This window comes from Salminus brasiliensis, chromosome 18 (genome assembly GCF_030463535.1).
Source record: "Salminus brasiliensis chromosome 18, fSalBra1.hap2, whole genome shotgun sequence".
NCBI classification, from domain to species: Eukaryota; Metazoa; Chordata; class Actinopteri; order Characiformes; family Bryconidae; genus Salminus; species Salminus brasiliensis.
The window spans coordinates 11,202,885-11,221,920 of NC_132895.1; the positions used below are offsets into that span (position 1 = coordinate 11,202,885).

General features: G+C 42.2%; 1 protein-coding gene across 1 annotated transcript in view; it reads left to right on the plus strand.

The window, feature by feature from the left end:
* Nucleotides 1–19,036, plus strand: part of LOC140539733 (uncharacterized) — a 68,415-nt gene that overhangs the window by 27,048 nt on the left and 22,331 nt on the right. Inside the window, exons 8-24 of the mRNA XM_072662494.1 lie at nucleotides 5,395–5,967; nucleotides 9,330–9,374; nucleotides 10,590–10,709; nucleotides 12,454–12,492; nucleotides 12,823–12,876; nucleotides 13,388–13,441; nucleotides 15,331–15,438; nucleotides 15,568–15,621; nucleotides 15,702–15,755; nucleotides 15,993–16,037; nucleotides 16,138–16,191; nucleotides 16,299–16,343; nucleotides 17,100–17,153; nucleotides 17,259–17,303; nucleotides 17,401–17,454; nucleotides 18,041–18,085; nucleotides 18,698–18,751. Coding sequence (XP_072518595.1) covers nucleotides 5,395–5,967; nucleotides 9,330–9,374; nucleotides 10,590–10,709; nucleotides 12,454–12,492; nucleotides 12,823–12,876; nucleotides 13,388–13,441; nucleotides 15,331–15,438; nucleotides 15,568–15,621; nucleotides 15,702–15,755; nucleotides 15,993–16,037; nucleotides 16,138–16,191; nucleotides 16,299–16,343; nucleotides 17,100–17,153; nucleotides 17,259–17,303; nucleotides 17,401–17,454; nucleotides 18,041–18,085; nucleotides 18,698–18,751 — 1,497 coding nt within the window. The remainder of the gene's footprint in view (nucleotides 1–5,394; nucleotides 5,968–9,329; nucleotides 9,375–10,589; nucleotides 10,710–12,453; nucleotides 12,493–12,822; nucleotides 12,877–13,387; nucleotides 13,442–15,330; nucleotides 15,439–15,567; nucleotides 15,622–15,701; nucleotides 15,756–15,992; nucleotides 16,038–16,137; nucleotides 16,192–16,298; nucleotides 16,344–17,099; nucleotides 17,154–17,258; nucleotides 17,304–17,400; nucleotides 17,455–18,040; nucleotides 18,086–18,697; nucleotides 18,752–19,036) is intronic.

The following is a 19,036-nucleotide window of genomic DNA, read 5'->3' on the forward strand; positions in this document are numbered from 1 at the left end:
GTTTTTACAATAAAACTAAACTATTGCTGAGAGAAATTGTTTTATATATATGCTTAGGTGTCTGCAACATCTGCATAGTACTGTAAAATCAATCCACTTTATCCTAATATCAGTTTAAGAGAGATGTTAAAACCCAGTTTAAAGTGTTTGGTCTGTGAATGTAGCAGACGAAATTGACATGTTATATTTAGATATTAAATTTTATTACATATACTCTCTATATCTCTTTGTCTTGCTCTCTTGTCTCTCTGGGTCTCACTCGTCCAAGGAGAATGTGCTAAAGGCTGTGGTGGTTTTTGGTTTTGGCGTTAAGCTGTGAGGGAGGGTCACAGTGGTTTTGGTTTATGAGAGAGAAGCCCTCACCACAGCTCCGGTTCAACATAAATTACTGAAGAAAGTGTCCCTTCAGTATGTGCAGAGCGTGAGTGCCTTTGACTTTATTGGTTTTGCACCATGAAGAACCACAGCTGATTTTAATTCCAGCCTTTTCTCCAAAGTTTGTCTGCATGGGCCTGCATGGTTTGGTGCTATGACAGCAATGGTTCTTCATAAAAGTTTGTTTGTCCAGACTTGTGCATTGCAGAATAATCAACCAGTGTTTATACTCTTCTCCTGCCTGTTTTTTTAGTTTGAACATAATGTCTATTTTATTTCCTTTTTCCTTTTTGGAAGTGCCAGAGCCATTGTCTCTGTAGTTTGCATCAGGCGGCTTGCAAGACGCAGCCGGTTAAACATCGTCCTTGTGCATACCGCTGTCTGTGGGGCAGATTTATGGCGGTCGTCCCCTTTCAAGTCAGAGCAACCCATATTTTTGTGCATGTACCTGTGTGGGAACAGCAGCTCATAAAACAGTGTTATAGTTGTTGTGGATTAAATACATCTCCTTAATTAACCTTTCCAGCTAAATTTCGCTCATGGTGTTCCGTTTGATTCCCTGTCACATACAGAGCATGGCTTAGACACACTCTCAGACATGGCGGTGGCTTCTTGACATGTATAAGTGTGTGAATAACATCTCAGCCTCAGGGCGTTGAGCATATTTAGGCAGCTCTCTGCTTTTTTCCCAATATTCAGGCTTTTAAGTAATTATTATGATCTATGCTATATCAGTGAAGGCTCCCATCAATCATTGTTGGGTCAAAGTCTCAAATTGCAGAGTCTTGTATGTTGGACATGGTCAGAGTGATGTTGGAAACTCAGTTGGAAAAAGGGTTGTACGTAATACTGAAAATAGGTCTTTGACTTGATTAAAGAGGTCTTTGTGATGATGGCATAATCCTTAGTACTGTATAGAAGCATTGATTGAGGTTTACCTCCAATCCAATAAATCATTTGACCGAACAATCTAATAAAAACTATATAAATGGTTCTCTGAGGTGTTATGGTTCTATATAGCGCTTAAAATACCTTTTAGAGGCAATTTGCTTGCTGGCTGGCTAATGAGGGACTGACTGACTAATTGCCTGACTGATAGACATGCATGTGCAAGAACTGCCTTGTGACAGGTATCTGTGCTGCCAAGAGCAGAGACAATCGTAGTTGGGTCTTCTTGCTTGAAATATTATTTCAAAGGGGCACTAATACATGTGTCAAAGTCTGTAGTGACAGCATATCGACTCAGCATTGCTACTGCAACGTTAGCAGCATTCCGGCCACAAGCCTCGCCCAGCACAAATATAGCGGTGGTTGTGCACCGGCCTCATCCAGCATTGCTACTGCAGTGTTAGCAGCGCTCCGGCCACTAGCCTCGCGCAGCAACGCTGTTGCAGTGGTAGTGCATCAGCCTTGTCCAGCATTGGTACCATGGCATTAGCAGTGCTCCAGCCACCGGCCTCGCCCAGCAACGCTATTGTGATGGTAGTGTACCAACCTCGCCCAGCACTGCTACTGCAGCTTTTACAGTGCTCTGGCCACTGGCCTCACCCAGCAACCCAAATGTTTGCCCCCTGGTGGCAAAATTGAGCATCACATGCGCTTATCTGCAGAAACCGGTCCGCTGTGAGTGCGTGGTCTTCTAATGGGGGTCCTTGTGGACAGCCTCTCTTTGGCAGAGTTCTTTCAGGACGTCTGTAGGGTGAGAGATAAGCTGGCCGCCAGGCCTCTGCAGCCAGGTGGAGATCAAGTGACAGCTTATCAGACTACTTTCAGGCCCAGGCCACTGAATGGGCTATTGTGTGGAACAGCAGTGCAGCATAGTGCCACTCCTGCCCAGCCTGAGACTGTTTCATCACACTGAATTGTAAATGCCTATAGAAAAGTCTCTGGGTAACATAGAAATAACGTAGCAGTCAAAAAATGAATTTTGTAGTAAATCAGCCATGCTTTGTTATGGAGCTATGAAGCTAATGTAGATAACAAACATTCATATGTGAATCATGCTAAGCAACACTTTTATTTGCTGGTTTTCTATGGCTCAGATCCACATTGAATAGCATGATTTTAACGCTGTATAAAAACACTGTAAGCTGTTCTCTTTGTGTCCTCTCTGAGAGATATGCTGCTTTGAGATTGCAGGTGGTTAACTTTTAACCATGCCCCCACTTGCTTCCCAGGGTTTGACTCTCTTAAGTCTTTATGGAGTCTAGCCGGTGATTTTCTTTCTGATGTGTGATGTGACGATGTAGAGAAGAAAACTAGCTTTGGTTAACGTTTTTAGCCTAGAGTGGCTCCATGTTAGCCACACCCAGCTTTTGCTTCTTCATATGCCAAAAATGAGGCCTGGTGTCCATACCAATCTATATTCCCATAACTAGCAGAGGCTGGAGGTGTTGTGTTTTACTGTTTCTCCAGCTTTGACTTTGGATAAAGGGCTGGCTAATGGCTGTGTGAAATTTTAGGGGCTTAAAAAAACAAGCCAACTGAGGGTTTTTAGTTCTGCACATTTTTCAGCCCTTTAGTCACAAAATATGGGGAAAAAATAAGATTTTTGGCTGAACAATGACTTCAGCAAGATGCATGGATTTGTTTGCAAAACCCTTATTCAGCACCCAATGGTTTCCATTATCCAGACAATTTAGGATTTCTAAATCAAATGGCACCACAATCGTGTGTAGCGTTCACTCAGCATTAACGATATGCTGTTTGTGACCACATACCTGATGCATCCACTCAGCCACATAATAAACAATAACCACACGGCAGTACAGCAACGAGACATGACTCTCCCTTTGTCTCTTATGTTGATGCATGACAACACGCCGCCCATCACACCACAGTGCATGTGTTTTAGTGGAGATACGACTGGTTCTTATTTCCTGAGTTCTAGTTCAAAACCATGCGCCGCAGCATCTGCCTCACAGCCTCACAGCTCCTCTCTCTGACCTGTGGGACGGCAGGGGCAGCTCTCTGAATTTCCTGACACCCAAACAGCCTGGTGTGTGTGTGTGCTTCTGTGAATGCATGTGTGTCCAGTGGGCATCCTATTGGAACACTAGGGAACAAGGCAAAGGCATTTTGCTTTTATTCAGACTCTTTTGGGGATTTTAACTGACTTTTCACTTTCATAATGTGGTTTAGGCCTGTCACAATAACCTTTTTTTGGACGATTTAACTTAATTATTAAGAATAATCAGACATTGCAGTTGGATTTATTGGGACTGTTCCAGTTTGCTTACTTGCTGCTTGTTAGCTCTCATGTTGCTGATTACTTTTTATTTTTATTTTCTTTAATATTAGCCTTGGTTTATTTATTCTGATGTTTTTACTCCTGGTACTAACCTGCTTCGTCTGTTACTGGCATTATTTTGTCTTACTAACCACTATTTTTGTCTGTAATTTCTGTGACTGTGGAGAAACTAGCAGTGTGAAAGACAACAGCAGCGGTACAGCTCTATTCCACACCAGTATGGTTAAACTATGGCAGTAAATCCGTGGTTACCATGCATGTCGATCTGCTCTGTGTTTATGCAGGTGCCATTATTAACTGGTCATTGTGCAAGCTTTTCCTAAACTCCACTGTTTGCTCTCTGATAGAGAGGGGACAAGAGAGCACAACTGCATGGCTAGCTAAAATAGTGAGATACATGCAAGATGTGAAGGTCAACAAAAATTATCGAGGTCATGTCCATATATTGTAACATAAGTTGATATTGTAATTATCATGATGGGCCACTAACTTCCTCTGTCATGGCATGTGGTCATTTTTTAGGTTTCTCTATATTATTTCTGATGTACCTAACAACATTACTTTCTTCATGACAAATTGGGGTTTGATTCCCCAGTCCACCTCACTACACCAATAAGAGACAAAACACTACATTCACCTACCTGTGTAATATGAATTATGTATAATAAGAGCATCAGCCCAAGGACATTGTAGTGCAAGATAGCCAGCTGGATATTAGATTTTAGGCAATGGTGGCAAGTTAGCTGCAATGAGGAAAACTGAATATTGTTTGGGAGTTCAGGAGTTCAGTTATAATGAATCTGTTCTGACATTCCCTGTAATTTTTCATTTTAAAATATTTGCACGGAAGCAATACAGTATGCCTTGCCTTAAATAAGAACTGTTAAGATTAAGATAATTAATTATTATTAAGATACCTTTAATACATTAATAAGGAATTGTTCATCCTTTTTTGAAGCAAATGACAGTAGAGAGTACAGAATATATACTCACATAATAAAGAAATATTTATAATATATTTTAAAATATTTTTGAGTTAATTTACAACTAAACTAAAGAAAATATAGAGATATGGAAGCATTGTAGTATTATATTTTGCAGTACTGTATGGTACTGTGTGGTGCTTAAATTATGACCGTGTTGTACTTCAGATTGCATGTAGTTGTGTGTTTTTATACTGTGCCAGTTTTTCTAAAATGTAATTGCAATATATTGAATCGTAACCCCTGTATCATGATGCATATCATATTGCTATGTTATTGGCAGTACACAACATTTCCAATTAAAATATTCATGGTTTTACAGAAAAGACAAAATATTCTATATAATATGAAGCGAATGAATTTTCATCAACATCTATATGTCAAATGTTTGTGGACACCCTTTGTAAGAAATGTATTCAGACACAATAAGTTTTACCCAATGTTCACACAGTTGTGTGAAATCACACACACAGCTGGTCTAGTCCCTGTAGAAAAGTATTGCCAATAGAATAGGACTCTCTGGTGCAGATAAACATGAAATATATCCAGTACTTTTGGGATAGGGCTAACCCAACATCCCAATACTTTTGTCCATATATTGAGTATGCATCATTTAATGCATAGTTCATTAAATGTTAGAAAAGAGGAAATAAATACTTCTGATAACATATATTTGGAAGAGCCTTTAACTCGTAATTAACTGGGCAACAGGGATTTCTGTAAAGCTCTTCTCACACTAATACTTTCTTTTTCTTGCTCTGTGTGCACATGTGTGTGTATGTGAAGGGTCTAAGGAGACGTGGCTTGATTCGAGGAGACGGTACACTCCCAACTGGCACCAAGAGACCTGGATCTGTGGGCCGTGGGGATGTCTTTGAGGTGGACGAAAACACTGATCTGGCTGACCCCAGCACACTGTCCAAAAATGGTGGGTTACCTCAAAAGATACCCCTTACTAAAGGCAGCAAGGGGGGTAAGCCAGACTCGACTTCCAAGTCTCTGGATGAGAATATCACCACTGGGAAGAGCAAACCTGATAAGACATTTCCTAAGAAGCCTGTGGATGACACTGTTATCGATCTGGATGTTAAGATTCCCATCTCAAAGAAACCCCCTGGAGAAAGCCCCCTGGAGCCCCCCTCAGACCCTAATGACCCTAAAAACAACTTGATAAAGGAAGTAGAAGAACCCACCAAGACTCCTTTGAGCACATCCACGGAGGGGAGCCTTAGTAATGGTAGAAGAGCTACAACTCCCAGCACCCCCTACATCTCTAAAGGCACTGTGATTCTCACAGGTAGGGAAGGGGACCTGGACCGCAGGGGCCCTCCAGGACCAATGGGGCCCCGTGGGGAACCAGTGAGTAGATGCTTTTTTTTACCTGATGAGCTAGTTTCTGCTTGTCTAATGTATTCCTAAATCAGTGCTATTGGTTGGCTGCAGAAACAGATCCTACTGTAATGGGAAGACTTTACAGCAGATGTTGCAGCATTGCTGTGAAAATTTGATTGCATTCGGCTACTCAAATATCCAAGATACATACTCAGAGCTGGTCTGTTTTTGAGTGTGGTTTCGATGGACACTGTTATCCCACAATGTAATGTGAAATGGAAAGGAAGGAGCTACTTACATCTAGAATAGTTATTAGAAAAAATGGTGGATGACTATAAAAGTGCAGCAGCAACTGCAGCAGAAGAACTTGCAGGGATGTTTATTGGCATAGCAACGCTTCATCACTTCCTGTTAGTAGAAAATGGGCTAGTACATTAACATTTTGTGTACTAAGTTGAAAAATCTGCACTTTTTTATCATTTGTTTCTCAAATTTTCCCAATTCTGTACTGCCAATGAACCCCCTAGCACTAGCAATGCCTCTGACACTAGCAGTGTAAGGACATAACACATATCTCCCGTACCAACATATTTCTAACTGTTGCCGATGCAGCATTGCCGTAGTAATAAATGATGAGGTGTTCTAACTTTTCTCATAAATAATTCTATTAATTACATTTTTAACATTTTTTACATTTTGTTATATTATTAACCACCTCTCAATATTGTTAAATTGAAGATCAAACATCCCTAAGTTTTCATGGGGTGTCCCATTTTTTTACATGACTGTATCTGATGGTTCTCCATCACGCCAGTGAACACAATTCCACAAGAACGCTTTCTATGGAAATTATGCTGATTACACTTACATTAAGCAGCATGTAACTTTTCCAGAGGTCAATGGCCATGTTTAGCCTTCATATGCTTGCTAAAACCATACACACACATGTTTGACGACCTGTCCAAACAAAGACATTGAAAACAGTTCCTTTCCATCTGACTGTGTGTATATCATAAAAACTGATTCAGGCCTTTGATCTCCTTCAGCATGTGTACATTGAAACATTTTCTTACAGCTTTACAACACTCAGCAAGCTTCAGCAAATCTTTACCACAACTGTCCGGTCCTCTTTGATTGGCTGCCGGGGGAATGAGACCCAAATGCACAGTCCAGTCAAAGTGAGCCGCTTATCTGCTTTACGAGGCAGAGGAATGGCCAGCAGAAGCAGGAGCAGATGCAGCGCCATATGGAGCCACCTGGCCAAGCGCCAGGGCCATAGAGCTGTTACAGCCCCCCCTTTGCTTCTCGTGCGGCTCTGAGTCAGCGGCAAGACGGCAAGATGCCCCACTGGCTGCGAATAAAAGCCAGCAGTAGGAAGAGATGCAGTAATTAAAGCTGCCTCCCCTGCTTGCCATTAGAAAACACAGGCAACCTCCCTCATTTCCTGCCCCCCGTTACATGGTTAGGGATGCTAGTGGGCTTCGGGCTATGGCAGGAGGTTCTGGGTAGTCCTGTCTGTGGTTGAGAGTGTGTAGGCATGTGGACATTTGTGTGTGTGTTTCTGTTTGCATTCCACTATGCACATAATTTGTAATTAAGAGATTAAGAGATTTAGAGGTGCCCACAGATGTGTTCATTTGTTTGCACTGCTCTGCTGTCAAGAAAAACAGTGTTTGTGTGTGTGTGTGTGTGTGTTAATGTGTGTGCCTGATAGTCTGTACTATTTTCACGTGGGGTGTGTCAAACAGCCTGCCATATTCACCTCACCTGAACCCACATTTGATCGAATTAGAGTGAGGAAATGGTTCTGCACATTCTGGTCTCTAGTTGGTTTTAAAGTCCAGTAACTGTCACTTCAGGCCTTGAGAGGAGACCAAGATTATGACTTATGTTTCCTTCCAGAGGAACAGAGCAGACAAGCTTGCTGAGACCTGTTTTAATGGGGTCTTGTCCTGGAGGATGCTGGTTTGGACGTTGAATAGCAGGTCTAAGGTTAAGGATGAGCTCTTATTGGTGTAGTTAATGAGCCTTTCAGGGTCATATTTTTTATTAACTTGGAGGCCGTCTAAACTCTGGGGAGGATGACCTTGTAAACCAGGTCTTTTAGTGCCTGGGTTTCCAGACCCAGGCCACAGTCTAAACTATACGGTTAACAACCACTCTTATTCTGTGTCTGTAGGACCAGCCTTGATGTTTTTACCCTGCTGTTACATGCTTTAAATGTTGCTTCATCCAGTTGGTTAGCGTTCGCGTTCATACTGTCCTGAAATAGCCGCTGCGTACCGAACGTCCATCTGCTCTTCCAAGTACCAAACTCTCATTACTCCAATCCGGAACAGTTATTTAACCTATTGAGTTAGCGGTGGATGTAGATTTTTGTTATAAAATACATACTGCATGCTTCTCTGAGCATATCATAACTGTCAACATCACTTAGAGAGTACTGAGCAAATTAAGGATGACCGAATTGCAAATGTAATGATTCCTGTTTAATGAAATTTTTAAAAATAGCATTTTTATGACACTGTCTGTATATTCTATATGTCTGTATGCTATAAATATACCGATATAATAATGTTTGATATCATAACCTCAAATGAGAACTGTGACCGAACCTGTAACTCTGTCAAGTTACTGAAGGTCATCAGTCATGACAACTAATATTAAATATGACACCTGTCATGGCATGTTCGTGGCTATCGATGTTATGTAACAGGGTTCCAATATGGGCATCAGCCTTAACATTAGTCCCAGTCTGTTGTGCTGCCACAACAGATCTGACCATTTAAGGCATGGACTCCACAAGACCTCTTAAGGTATTCTGTGGTATCTGGCACCAAGACGTTAGCAGCAGATCCTTTAAGCCATGTAAGTAGGGTAGGACCTCCAAGTAGGTAGGACCTCCATGGGTCGCACTAGTAATGGCCTTTTGTGCCCATTATCCTGTTGCCTTTTCACCGGTTGTGTTTTCTTAGACTACTTTTGGTAGGTACTGACCACTGCATACAGAGAACACCCCACAAGACCTGCCTGATGTTTTGGAGATGTTCTGACCCAGTCGTGTAGCCATCACAGTTTGCCCCTCCGTCAAAGTGGCTCAGTTACTTATACATGCCCATGTTTCCTGCTTTTAACACATTACCTTCAAGAACTGACTGTTCACTTGCTGCCTGAAATATATCCACCCCTTGACAGATGTCATAACAACGAGATAATCAATGTTTTTTCAACCTGTCAGTGGCACTAATGTTATGGCAGATTGGTGTAAATGTTAGATGTGTACTATGAAAATGTCTACCAGTGTTGTAACATGTTTTGTCATATTGCCCAGCTTTATCATGAGTTGTTTGAAAGTCATGATTGAGACATTGTAATATTTTTCCATTTAGGGGTGTCCTGGCAGCGAGGGCTATCCAGGGTTCAAAGGCGACAAGGTGAGTGACAGTCTCCTGCTAAATATTTAATGATAGAAAAGTGAGAAGGGGTGGTCACAGTCGTTGTGACTGTGTATTTTGCCAGAGTCTCTCTGCTGTCATGTTGAATTAGGACATGGAGAGCAGTCCCTGAGGCCAAAGCTCTGTTTTATTGCTGGAGTTCACTTAAAAGTTCATGTGCTTCTGGTTGAGAGTGTTGACCTTCGTTGACCTGTCATGATCCTCGCTGACTGCTCTCATCTGCGCTGTGTCTGCACCCGAGTCCAAATGCCAGCAGGAGAGGCTGCTAAGATAAGCTGTTAGTCAGACCTCGGCTACATTTAAAAATGGTTTTGCATATGAAATTGCTTGCCACTACTTGCCAGGGGAATGTGAGATTGTTGCATGGCTGAATGACTTGATCACTATTAATGAGTGATTGATTTTTATTAGGTTAAATTACTCATTCCATGGGCGTATATCTGGAATAAGCTGCTTTACATGTTTTGTTCAGTAATTATGTCTGAACATCTGTGTTTCAGATTGGTAATGGTTTATTAGATACAGTGTGAATGGCTGTTTACGGGTGATTTACAGTTGTTTAAGATTGCTTTCACACCTACCTTGGAACTTTTTCTATAATTTGGCTCATTTTGAAAAGCAGGGACACTCCACCTTTATTAAAATGCAGACATAACAAGAGAACCTCGGTCTGCTTTCAAGCGAACTGCTGGTGTGAACGCAGCTTCAGAGCAATTCATTACTCTGATTGTAAAACTTGTAGAGTTTAAGCATTTAAATTAATAAAATGTGATGAATGGATATTTTATATATAGCTAATATGCTGTATGTTAGGTATAGATCTCAGGCAAATCCTGAAGACGAGCCAAAGAACTCCTTAGAAGCGAGAAGCTTCTGCCAGCTTTAGTCATTGTGTAGCTCAGCCTAAATCCTACATCTGTGTTATGAACATGTAGCTAATTTTCAAACTAAAATTATATTAATATTATAAGTGGGTTATAAGATTTGTTGTCATTACTTTTTAAAGATGAAATGGAGTAGCCACTCTCATCTCAGTCGTTTTTGCCAAAATGTCTTTGCAAAATGGTGAGAAACAGTCATCAAGTTTACAGATCTCCTGCAGTAAAATTATACGACCCCTCCTCTCATTGTAAAACCAATCCACTCCAAATAGGGCTTAAGGTGGATCTTACAGATCTAACATTTATCACCCAGGGTGGTGTGGGTCCTGAGGGCTATCCAGGTCGCCCTGGAAACCCAGGACCACCAGGTCCACCAGGACTGCCCACTCTTTATCTATGGAGGAACACCGCAGAGGAGTGGGCCACCTTTCAGGTGAGAGAGCTGTTTTTTCTGATCCTGTGTTCTGTGTTTGCTGTCCCTGTTGACCTTTGAGATATTTGTCTGCAGCCAACACGACACAACTTTATGGATTTTGGCCTGTTTGTCAGGTGAAACTCCAGTAAAATTCCACACTGGATTTAAGGAATGATGCAATAAAAATTCACTTTGTCCTCTTGCTTTCAATCTAGTCAAGCATGTATACAGTTTGCTGGCCAAATATTTAGGTTCTGTCAATGCCAATTCCAGCCATTAGCTAGATCTCCCCCTAGACAGATGAGTGTACTTTGACTTTAACTGCCCATTCTGTTGTAATAGCTAACATCTCGCTGAGTCATGAGGGGAAGAGGTAGGCCAGTTATATTGTTATGGGTTTCCTGCTGTGGATGGCTGTGGTATCACCAGGGTTTAGACTTGCAATCGTTGGATAAAGGAGACCACACTTAGATGTTAACACCACCTTTTTTTACACTCATTGTCCGTTTTATCCACTGACCATATAGAAGCACTTCTATATGTTCTATAATTATAGGCTGTAGCCCATCTGCTTCTCTGCATACCCACCGGACCAACACATTCTCAACACTGCAGTGACACTGACATGGTGGGTGTGTGTTAGTAGTGTGTGTTGTGCTGGTACGAGTGGATCAGACAGAGCAATGCTGCTGGAGGGTTTAAACACCTCAGCGTCACTCCTGGACTGAGAATAGTCCACCCATCAGAAATATCCAGCCAACAGCGGCCTGTGGCCAACGTCCTATGAGCACTGATGAAGGACCAGAGAATGACCAACACCAACTGTGCAGCAACAGCTCAGAGCTTCTGTCTGTGACTTCACATTTACAAGGGGGACTAACTAGGTAGGGGTGCCTAATAGAGTGGACAGTGAGTGGACACAGTTTTGAAAAACTCCAGAAGCAGTATCCACCAGTATCGTACCAGCTCAAAACACACCAACACCACCATGTCAGGGTCACTGCAGTGCAGCGAATGAGCCACCACCCAAATTATACCTAGTTTGCACAATGCTGTGCTATTCTTGTGAACTAGACTGACTCAGCCCAGCTCACTCAACCACTCCTTCCATCCGTCCTTCAGCTCCTTCATGTAGCCGTCGCTGCACAGCTGCACCTTGTGTAACCACAGAGCGAAGTCCCACAGCACTGCCTGGGATTGAATAAAGATGCTGTCTGGGAAAGCGGAGCATTCTCGTCTTGTGATAATGGTCTATTTGATACTCGCAGCCTTTGAACCAGACTGTACTGTACAGACGCTCCTAATGGATCAGATGAGGAGGAGAACTGTTTTACTGTCAGTGTTCAGTTGCAAGAGTTCACAGGTCACTCACATCACTAAAGGCAAGGGCTAAACCCCCTTCTGTTAGATGGAGCATAGCCAGAGCAGGGTCACTGTAACCCCATCAATCTGCCTCTTCCTTCCCTGCCAGCCTTTAGCTCTGCAGAATGGAGAGAGCATCTCCACGCTGATCCTGGTCCATGCAGGCATGCTCTAACAGAACATGGAGTACGGTCTACAAAATGTAACCCAGAAGAAGGGTTTATAGAGCCCATACTGCTTTAAGGTTTGCAAGCTGGCCTGAGAGGCAGGTTGTTATAATGTGAACCAGGACACAAAGCTCAAGTTGAAGAGGATTGTTGCAGTCCAGTCAGATGGGCTCTATAGAAGATGGGCAGTGTGCACTTCATTTTCAGTTCATGTTCCTTTTCTCTTTTTACAGCAAACCTCGTTCTACCAGCTGCTGTATGCTGGATGGCCTGTAAGTACGCAACACAATGCATAATGTCGCTGTCACAAAAAAAAACTATCTCCAAAATGGCAAGTTTATGTAAGAGAGGGACCTAACTTTCAATGGTTAGTGGACCATTTTTTATTGGTCCATTCATCACGAAAGTGTGACACAATGTAAACTGCCGAATGCAACAACTGCCAAATTCTAAATATGTAAACAAACTGAACAATAAAAAAAATTAGATTTACAGGAACTTAGCTTGACACCGACAATATACTATTATGGGTCTGTAGATGAGTGTCAGCTGTTGAAATATGGGCTCTCTCTCACTCTAATCTGTTCTCTGTGAGCCTGTAGAGATTGCAGGGTCCATCTGGGCCAGAGGGAGAGATGGGGAAACCGGGCCTACAGGTAAGATGCTGTGAAGGTTATTTTGCTGAGATAATGGGCCCAGATTGCATGTCCATATGAGGCAAGCATGGGTAGCCCAACTGGGAACCAGAAAGTTGTGTTCACGGGTTCCATGGTAGCCCCACATATGAATGCCCTCCATATGATTGGACCAGGAGGGGTTAAGTGTGGACCCCACTGCACACTGGGGCCTGGATGGGACCCATGTAAGATTTCACGCTTTGACACATGTGGCAATTCACACTTTGTGCAGGCAGTGCTAAATGCTGACAGTGCTAACATGCAGGGTCTAAGCTTCTATTACTTATTAGATACTTTATCCTCATAACTTCAGAGCAAAAGTAAAGAAGCAAACTTTGAACACCAAGCATGTCTTGGCTGACTATATTTGTGGTAAAGTGAAAATGCTGTACATTTTGATAAAATAGCTTTAAGAAGGACTGCACTATTTGTGAGTGCATCAGTACCTAGACCTTCAACTTCAGTATATTTGACTTCTTTTCTTACTCAGGGGCCACCAGGCATTCCTGGGGAAAGGGGACATCCAGGACGCATGGGAGACACAGTGAGCTTCTGTTACATTTATGTCTAGCACATTCTTATTTTAAAGTTCTTCACAGTAAATCTGTAATGAGATGATGATTCAAACACTGCCACACTCAGCGCTGCAAAAAAACACTATGGTCAAGCTGGTTAGCTTGTGAAGCTGGTTGAGCAGCATATGGCATGTTTTTCCCTTTGGCGTTGATGGTTTAACTAGCCGACCAGCATAGCCAACCGAAATAGTCAGAATGACCAAGGTGGTTGACCAACAAGACCATCATGATCAAGCTGGTTGACTAGTATGTCCAGCATGACCAAGCTGGTTAACCATCGTGACTGGCCTGATCACACTGGTCCAGCAGTATGACAAGCTGCTTTACCAAACTAGTCAACCAGTATGACCAGCTTGCTTACCAGCATAGGGTATGTTTTGGCCTGGATGACCAGCTTTTCAACCACTTGACCAAAAAAGGACCAGCTTAGACCAACTGAAACCAGCTACCAGCAAACTCTGGTTTGAGCTGGATTTTGTAGCAGGGAGATAAGAAGAGTAAACAATGAATTTAATAATTGGGCGTTTTATGGATATGTGGTCAAACGCTGCATTTCCTTTGTAATTAATGTTTCTTTTTTATACACTATTTTCACTGGTATTCTTATATACTCTGTATATTCTTAACGTACACATATTACACATATTAGTCATGCTTTTAATGATTAATAAAGTCATATAAAATGTGAGCCGGTTAATTAAATGTTGGCTGTCTGGTTGAGGAGCAAGGTATTAAACACTCCACCCTTTAGGATCCTGAACTTTAACCACATAAACAGGAGCTGTGGTGTCTGAAATCTCCATTATGGTTTTGTGGGACTAAGTGTGGCAGTGACATGTGGTGCCTCAGCAAAACCTCAGATGAACTGACCCTGAACTGGGTGGACGATCCACTATTAAAGAAGTATGATACCACAAAAACAGGAAGAGGTCGTATCCTGGCGTATCCTGCTTTAGAATGGATTTAGCTCTCTTGTCTATGCTGTGTTTATGTGCGGTGAAAAGCTGGTAAGTTTATAGCAGTAAAGACTTTAATTTTAAATAAGCTGGAGTTGATTAGAAAAAATGAAAACACAGTGACATTCCTATGATGACAACCTGTGCAGGTGCACATACGCACGTGTGCATGTGTAGAGGCATGCTTGTGGTTCTGTGACAGTGAGTGATGGATGGATATATTATCATAGTGTACTTCATGTGTATTGACTGGCAGAATGGCAACACACCCTATACAGATGTTTTCTGTGCTTATAGTAGATGTGTAGATAATTATAAATCGGCCTAATGTGGACATGTTTAAATACCTGGATTCTTCAGTTGAAGGTACTTGGTACAAGGTCATTTTTCTGTCGAGCCACTTGGCTAGATTCATTTTTTTCGAAGGCTTATAGAACACAGATACATATACAGGCTCACTTCACATGTGGTTTATGGTCAAATAGGTTTCCATTAGAGTATAATTCACGTCATTTTTAAAAGTGCTTTCCCAACTCATGAATCAGTGGGGCCCTCAGTAAGGGTTTGGACAGGTTAGATATAGGCACTATATTATTTTAATAAAGTGAGGTGAATGGCAGAGGCTTTGCTAAACATTTTAGGGAGGCAATTATTTACTTTCTTAATCATTTATCATGTTGCAGTTAAATTGGTTTAACCGTTCAAAAGCTGAGCCACCAACCCACAAATGCCATTGCTTAGATAGCACCTTTGTCTGTCTCATGAGCACCTGTTTCATGAACCATTTCATTTGAACTGGTTTGATGTTGATTTAGCAGGGCTGATTGATGAGGCCTCTTATGATTGGCCAAGAGCAATTTACTAAATACCTCACTGCTCTTTGTGGTCTTTCTGCACTACAGGGCGACCCTGGCCTACAGGGTGTGCCTGGCAAAGCAGGGCTTCCTGGTAAAGATGGGGAAAACGGTCTGAATGGACATCAGGGGCCACCTGGGATACCTGGACCACAGGTAAAGTAAGATCATATTTATCAGCCCATCAGCTATATTACACCTGATATGTGGGTGTTAGTAAACTTTAAAGACTTCTGCATTTTGCCATCTCACATGGTCATGCATCTCCCTGTTTTTGTCCAACAGGGGCTTCTTGGTTACAGAGGAGAGTCTGGCACACCTGGAGAGAAAGGAGATGAGGTCAGTGTGGTGATTGCAGCAGTGTATGGGTCCTACGAAACACTCCCTACTTAAAAACAAAGCTATCATCTTTTCCCCAGGGTCTTATAGGCGCAGAGGGTCCCGGTGGAGAAATGGGGGAACCTGGAGAAAAGGTAAGGTCTGCTGTTGGGAAACAACTTTATTAACCCATCAATGTTCACCAAATCTCCAACAGACCCACAATTACACGTTCATCTTAACTGTGATTTTTGTTGAAGGTTGCTGCCATCTAGTGGCCGGTTGAAGAATTGCTAAATGTTTGCATGAATTGGTATGATAACGTCAGACTGAATAACGTCAGTGTTGAATACTTTTGATTTATTTTTTGTTGTGTGATTTGCCTCTTTTAGGGCTCTAAAGGACTTCCAGGGCAACCTGGTTCTGTTGGCCCTCAAGTAAGTCTCTGATCTTACTATTTTCACAGTGTGTTTCCTGTCTGTTGTTTAAAACGTTGAGTTTTATGGACTCATGACACATTAATGTCCTTACCTGCAGGGGCCACAAGGGCTCAGGGGGATTGATGGCCCTGAGGGGCTTCCAGGGCCAGATGTGAGTGATGCCAGCACAATCTACAATCTCAGTACTGCTCATACCTTACATATTAATTTAAATGGATAAAAGAATATAATTAGCTTTTCGGTTTCTGTGTTTTACAGGGAGATGATGGGTTGGAGGGCCCAGCAGGCCCAGCAGGGGCTCCAGTAAGTCTTCCAGACAGCTTCTCTAACCTTTTTCCCCCCCCAGAAAGTTTAACAATTTAAAGGGAAACTACGATCAGACTGGGCTAGACATGGGCCTAGACCACAACTGGGCTAGACCACCAGATTATGGTGACCCTTATGATGACCTTTTCTAAAACTACAACCCCCTTGAAGTGGCTTTTTGGATACTGGTGGACCGTGTACACGTCCAGAAGAAAACCAGATAGCAAACATAACATTATTGCTAGAAGGCTTGGACACACTCTGCAGCAGTTTGAAAAGAGGCGGTGGCTGGCTTTGCGTGTATCGGAGGAGACATTTGTTAAGTCTTTACCTTCCTGGTGTCTGAAGCATTGCTTGTGGTAGGTTATGGTAGCTATGAATGGGGTGAGGTAATTAGCACTACCAAATTGGGAGAAAAATGGGAAAAAATTACAAACATTAAAAAATGGAAAAGGAATAAAAAACACAATTCTCAGAAAATCAGATCTCAAAACTCTTGTGTTCTTCTCACCTTCTGATACTTCTCATCTTCTCTTCTCTGGCAGATGTGTCCCATTATCTTCTTTAACTATAATTTCTTTGCCTACTGTGAATTACATGGGAGCTGCTAAGGAACTAGTGTTGAAGTTCCATTGAAGAACCATTTTGGCAAAGATCTTTTACCGGGGGTTACAGGGTTAACTGTAGACTACATAACTCACTAATTAAGTGAATTCATTCTTTTAACTACTTCCATGTTCATTGTTTATGCAGGGCCCTCCTGGGTTCACTGGATTGGTTGGTGCTCAGGGGGTAAATGGCTCACGGGTAAGGCTTCTGCTACATTTATTGCAACCCCATTTTTCTGCATTAAAGAACCGTTGTCGTGTCTATGGGGTGGCAGACCGACTCATTCTCTGTTTTGCTTTGTAGGGAGATCCTGGACCTGCAGGATGTACTGGCCCCCGAGGGCCACAGGTGTGTTCATACTGTCAGAAAATCCTTGATAATTTTAAAGGAGGGCAAAATAAGTGCCTGACAATTAACATTCACAACATCTCTGTGTCATCACCAGGGTCCTCAGGGACTGGAGGGGCAGATTGGGCCTCCAGGGCCTCCGGGCCCACAGGTGAGACTTTGACTTTTATTGCAGAGATGAAAGTCAGTCACTGAAGGGAAAACAGAGACTTAGAGTTGCCATAGTTTTAACATGTATGGGAGCATAGGATCACATCTGTGGTAAGCTAAGCTATGTAGTTATGGATACACTTTAGTTTAGTTATATTTAGTTGTATTTGTATAGCATCTCTTAGTAGATTACAAAGGGGCTTGTACAAAGGCCAGAAATAGCACACTCCTCACACTGAAAGAGCAGATCAGGGCTACAAAGGACCACGACTACATTACAGCAGTCAGACTTCAGGCGCGGAAACCCTGTGGATTCTGGAAGAGAGGTAGTTGGAATACTCCAGCATTAGTAAAATACGCAGGAAGAAAGAAAATAGGTAGTTAAGAAAAGGAAGGTATTTTATCTTAATGATAATCAAGTCATCAGGAGGTTTGGCGACCACTGTTCCCCCCCTTTAGCAAAACAGCTTAAACTGTGATTAAGGCAGAAGCTTAAAAGACATTGCTGAGGAAATGGAGACACTGAGCTTTAAACAAGCAGAAAGTGCCTACGGCTACAGTGGATTTGCATTTGTGTATGTTCACAGGGTCAGCTTGGCAGAGAAGGCATACCCGGCCTGAAAGGGGATCCTGTAAGTATATTTTGAAGTTTACTGTAAGCAGCATTTAAAGTTAATGCTTAGGTTGTACAATACACATGTTAAAGAACGTAGGTTTTTGACTTTTTAAATAATAATTACAGATGTATTTTCCATTGCTGTCAGACAAAAAACTTGTATCTCCAGAATGGCAACTTTACAGGATAAGAAAAAAACCTTCTTAACCTCTTAATGGAAGTCAATGCAAAAGATTTTCATCTTTTTGGACAATTTTTGTAAAAAAGTAAATTTATCAAAATTCCCATTATGTCAAAGATTGATAGAGGTGATACAGGTTTTCTGAGTGAACCAGTGACAGGGTCATGGGCACTTAAGGCTCGTGGAGGCCTCACCTCACAATTTATACGACTTAAAGGTTCTACTGCCAACTGCTGTCTTTGTGGCAAAGACCAATATTGTGGGGTCCATGCCTGAAATGGTCAGATCTGTTGTGGCAGCACTAGGAGGGCCTACTTAACATTAGGCAGGCGATATTAATGTTATGGCTGATCAGTGTATAGCATGTTTCATTAAACTGGTATTACCAAGAGAGGCCCAAGCCCATTCTGTAGACCTACTGATCCTGTATATTTTTTCTCACCTTAGGGACCGACTGGGCCCACAGGCCTTCGGGGTGAGCCAGGGTTTGAGGGCCCCATGGTAAGCAGTTCAGTATGTCTAAGTGACTCACTTTCATCAGGGCAGACATCATTCAGAACATCTTTACGTGTTTAGCACATGATAATCTTCAGATGTGAAGTGTGAAATACAGCGATTCCTTTGTGTTGGAAGTGTCTACACAATATTGTGACAACACACAGAAACATCACAGCTGTAACTGTCACGGTTCGACACCACTAGGCAACAGGACCTGACATTCCTCTGCTATAGTGCTACCTTTACCTGACAGTTGAGAGATGCAAATGGAATAGACATTCCCAGGTG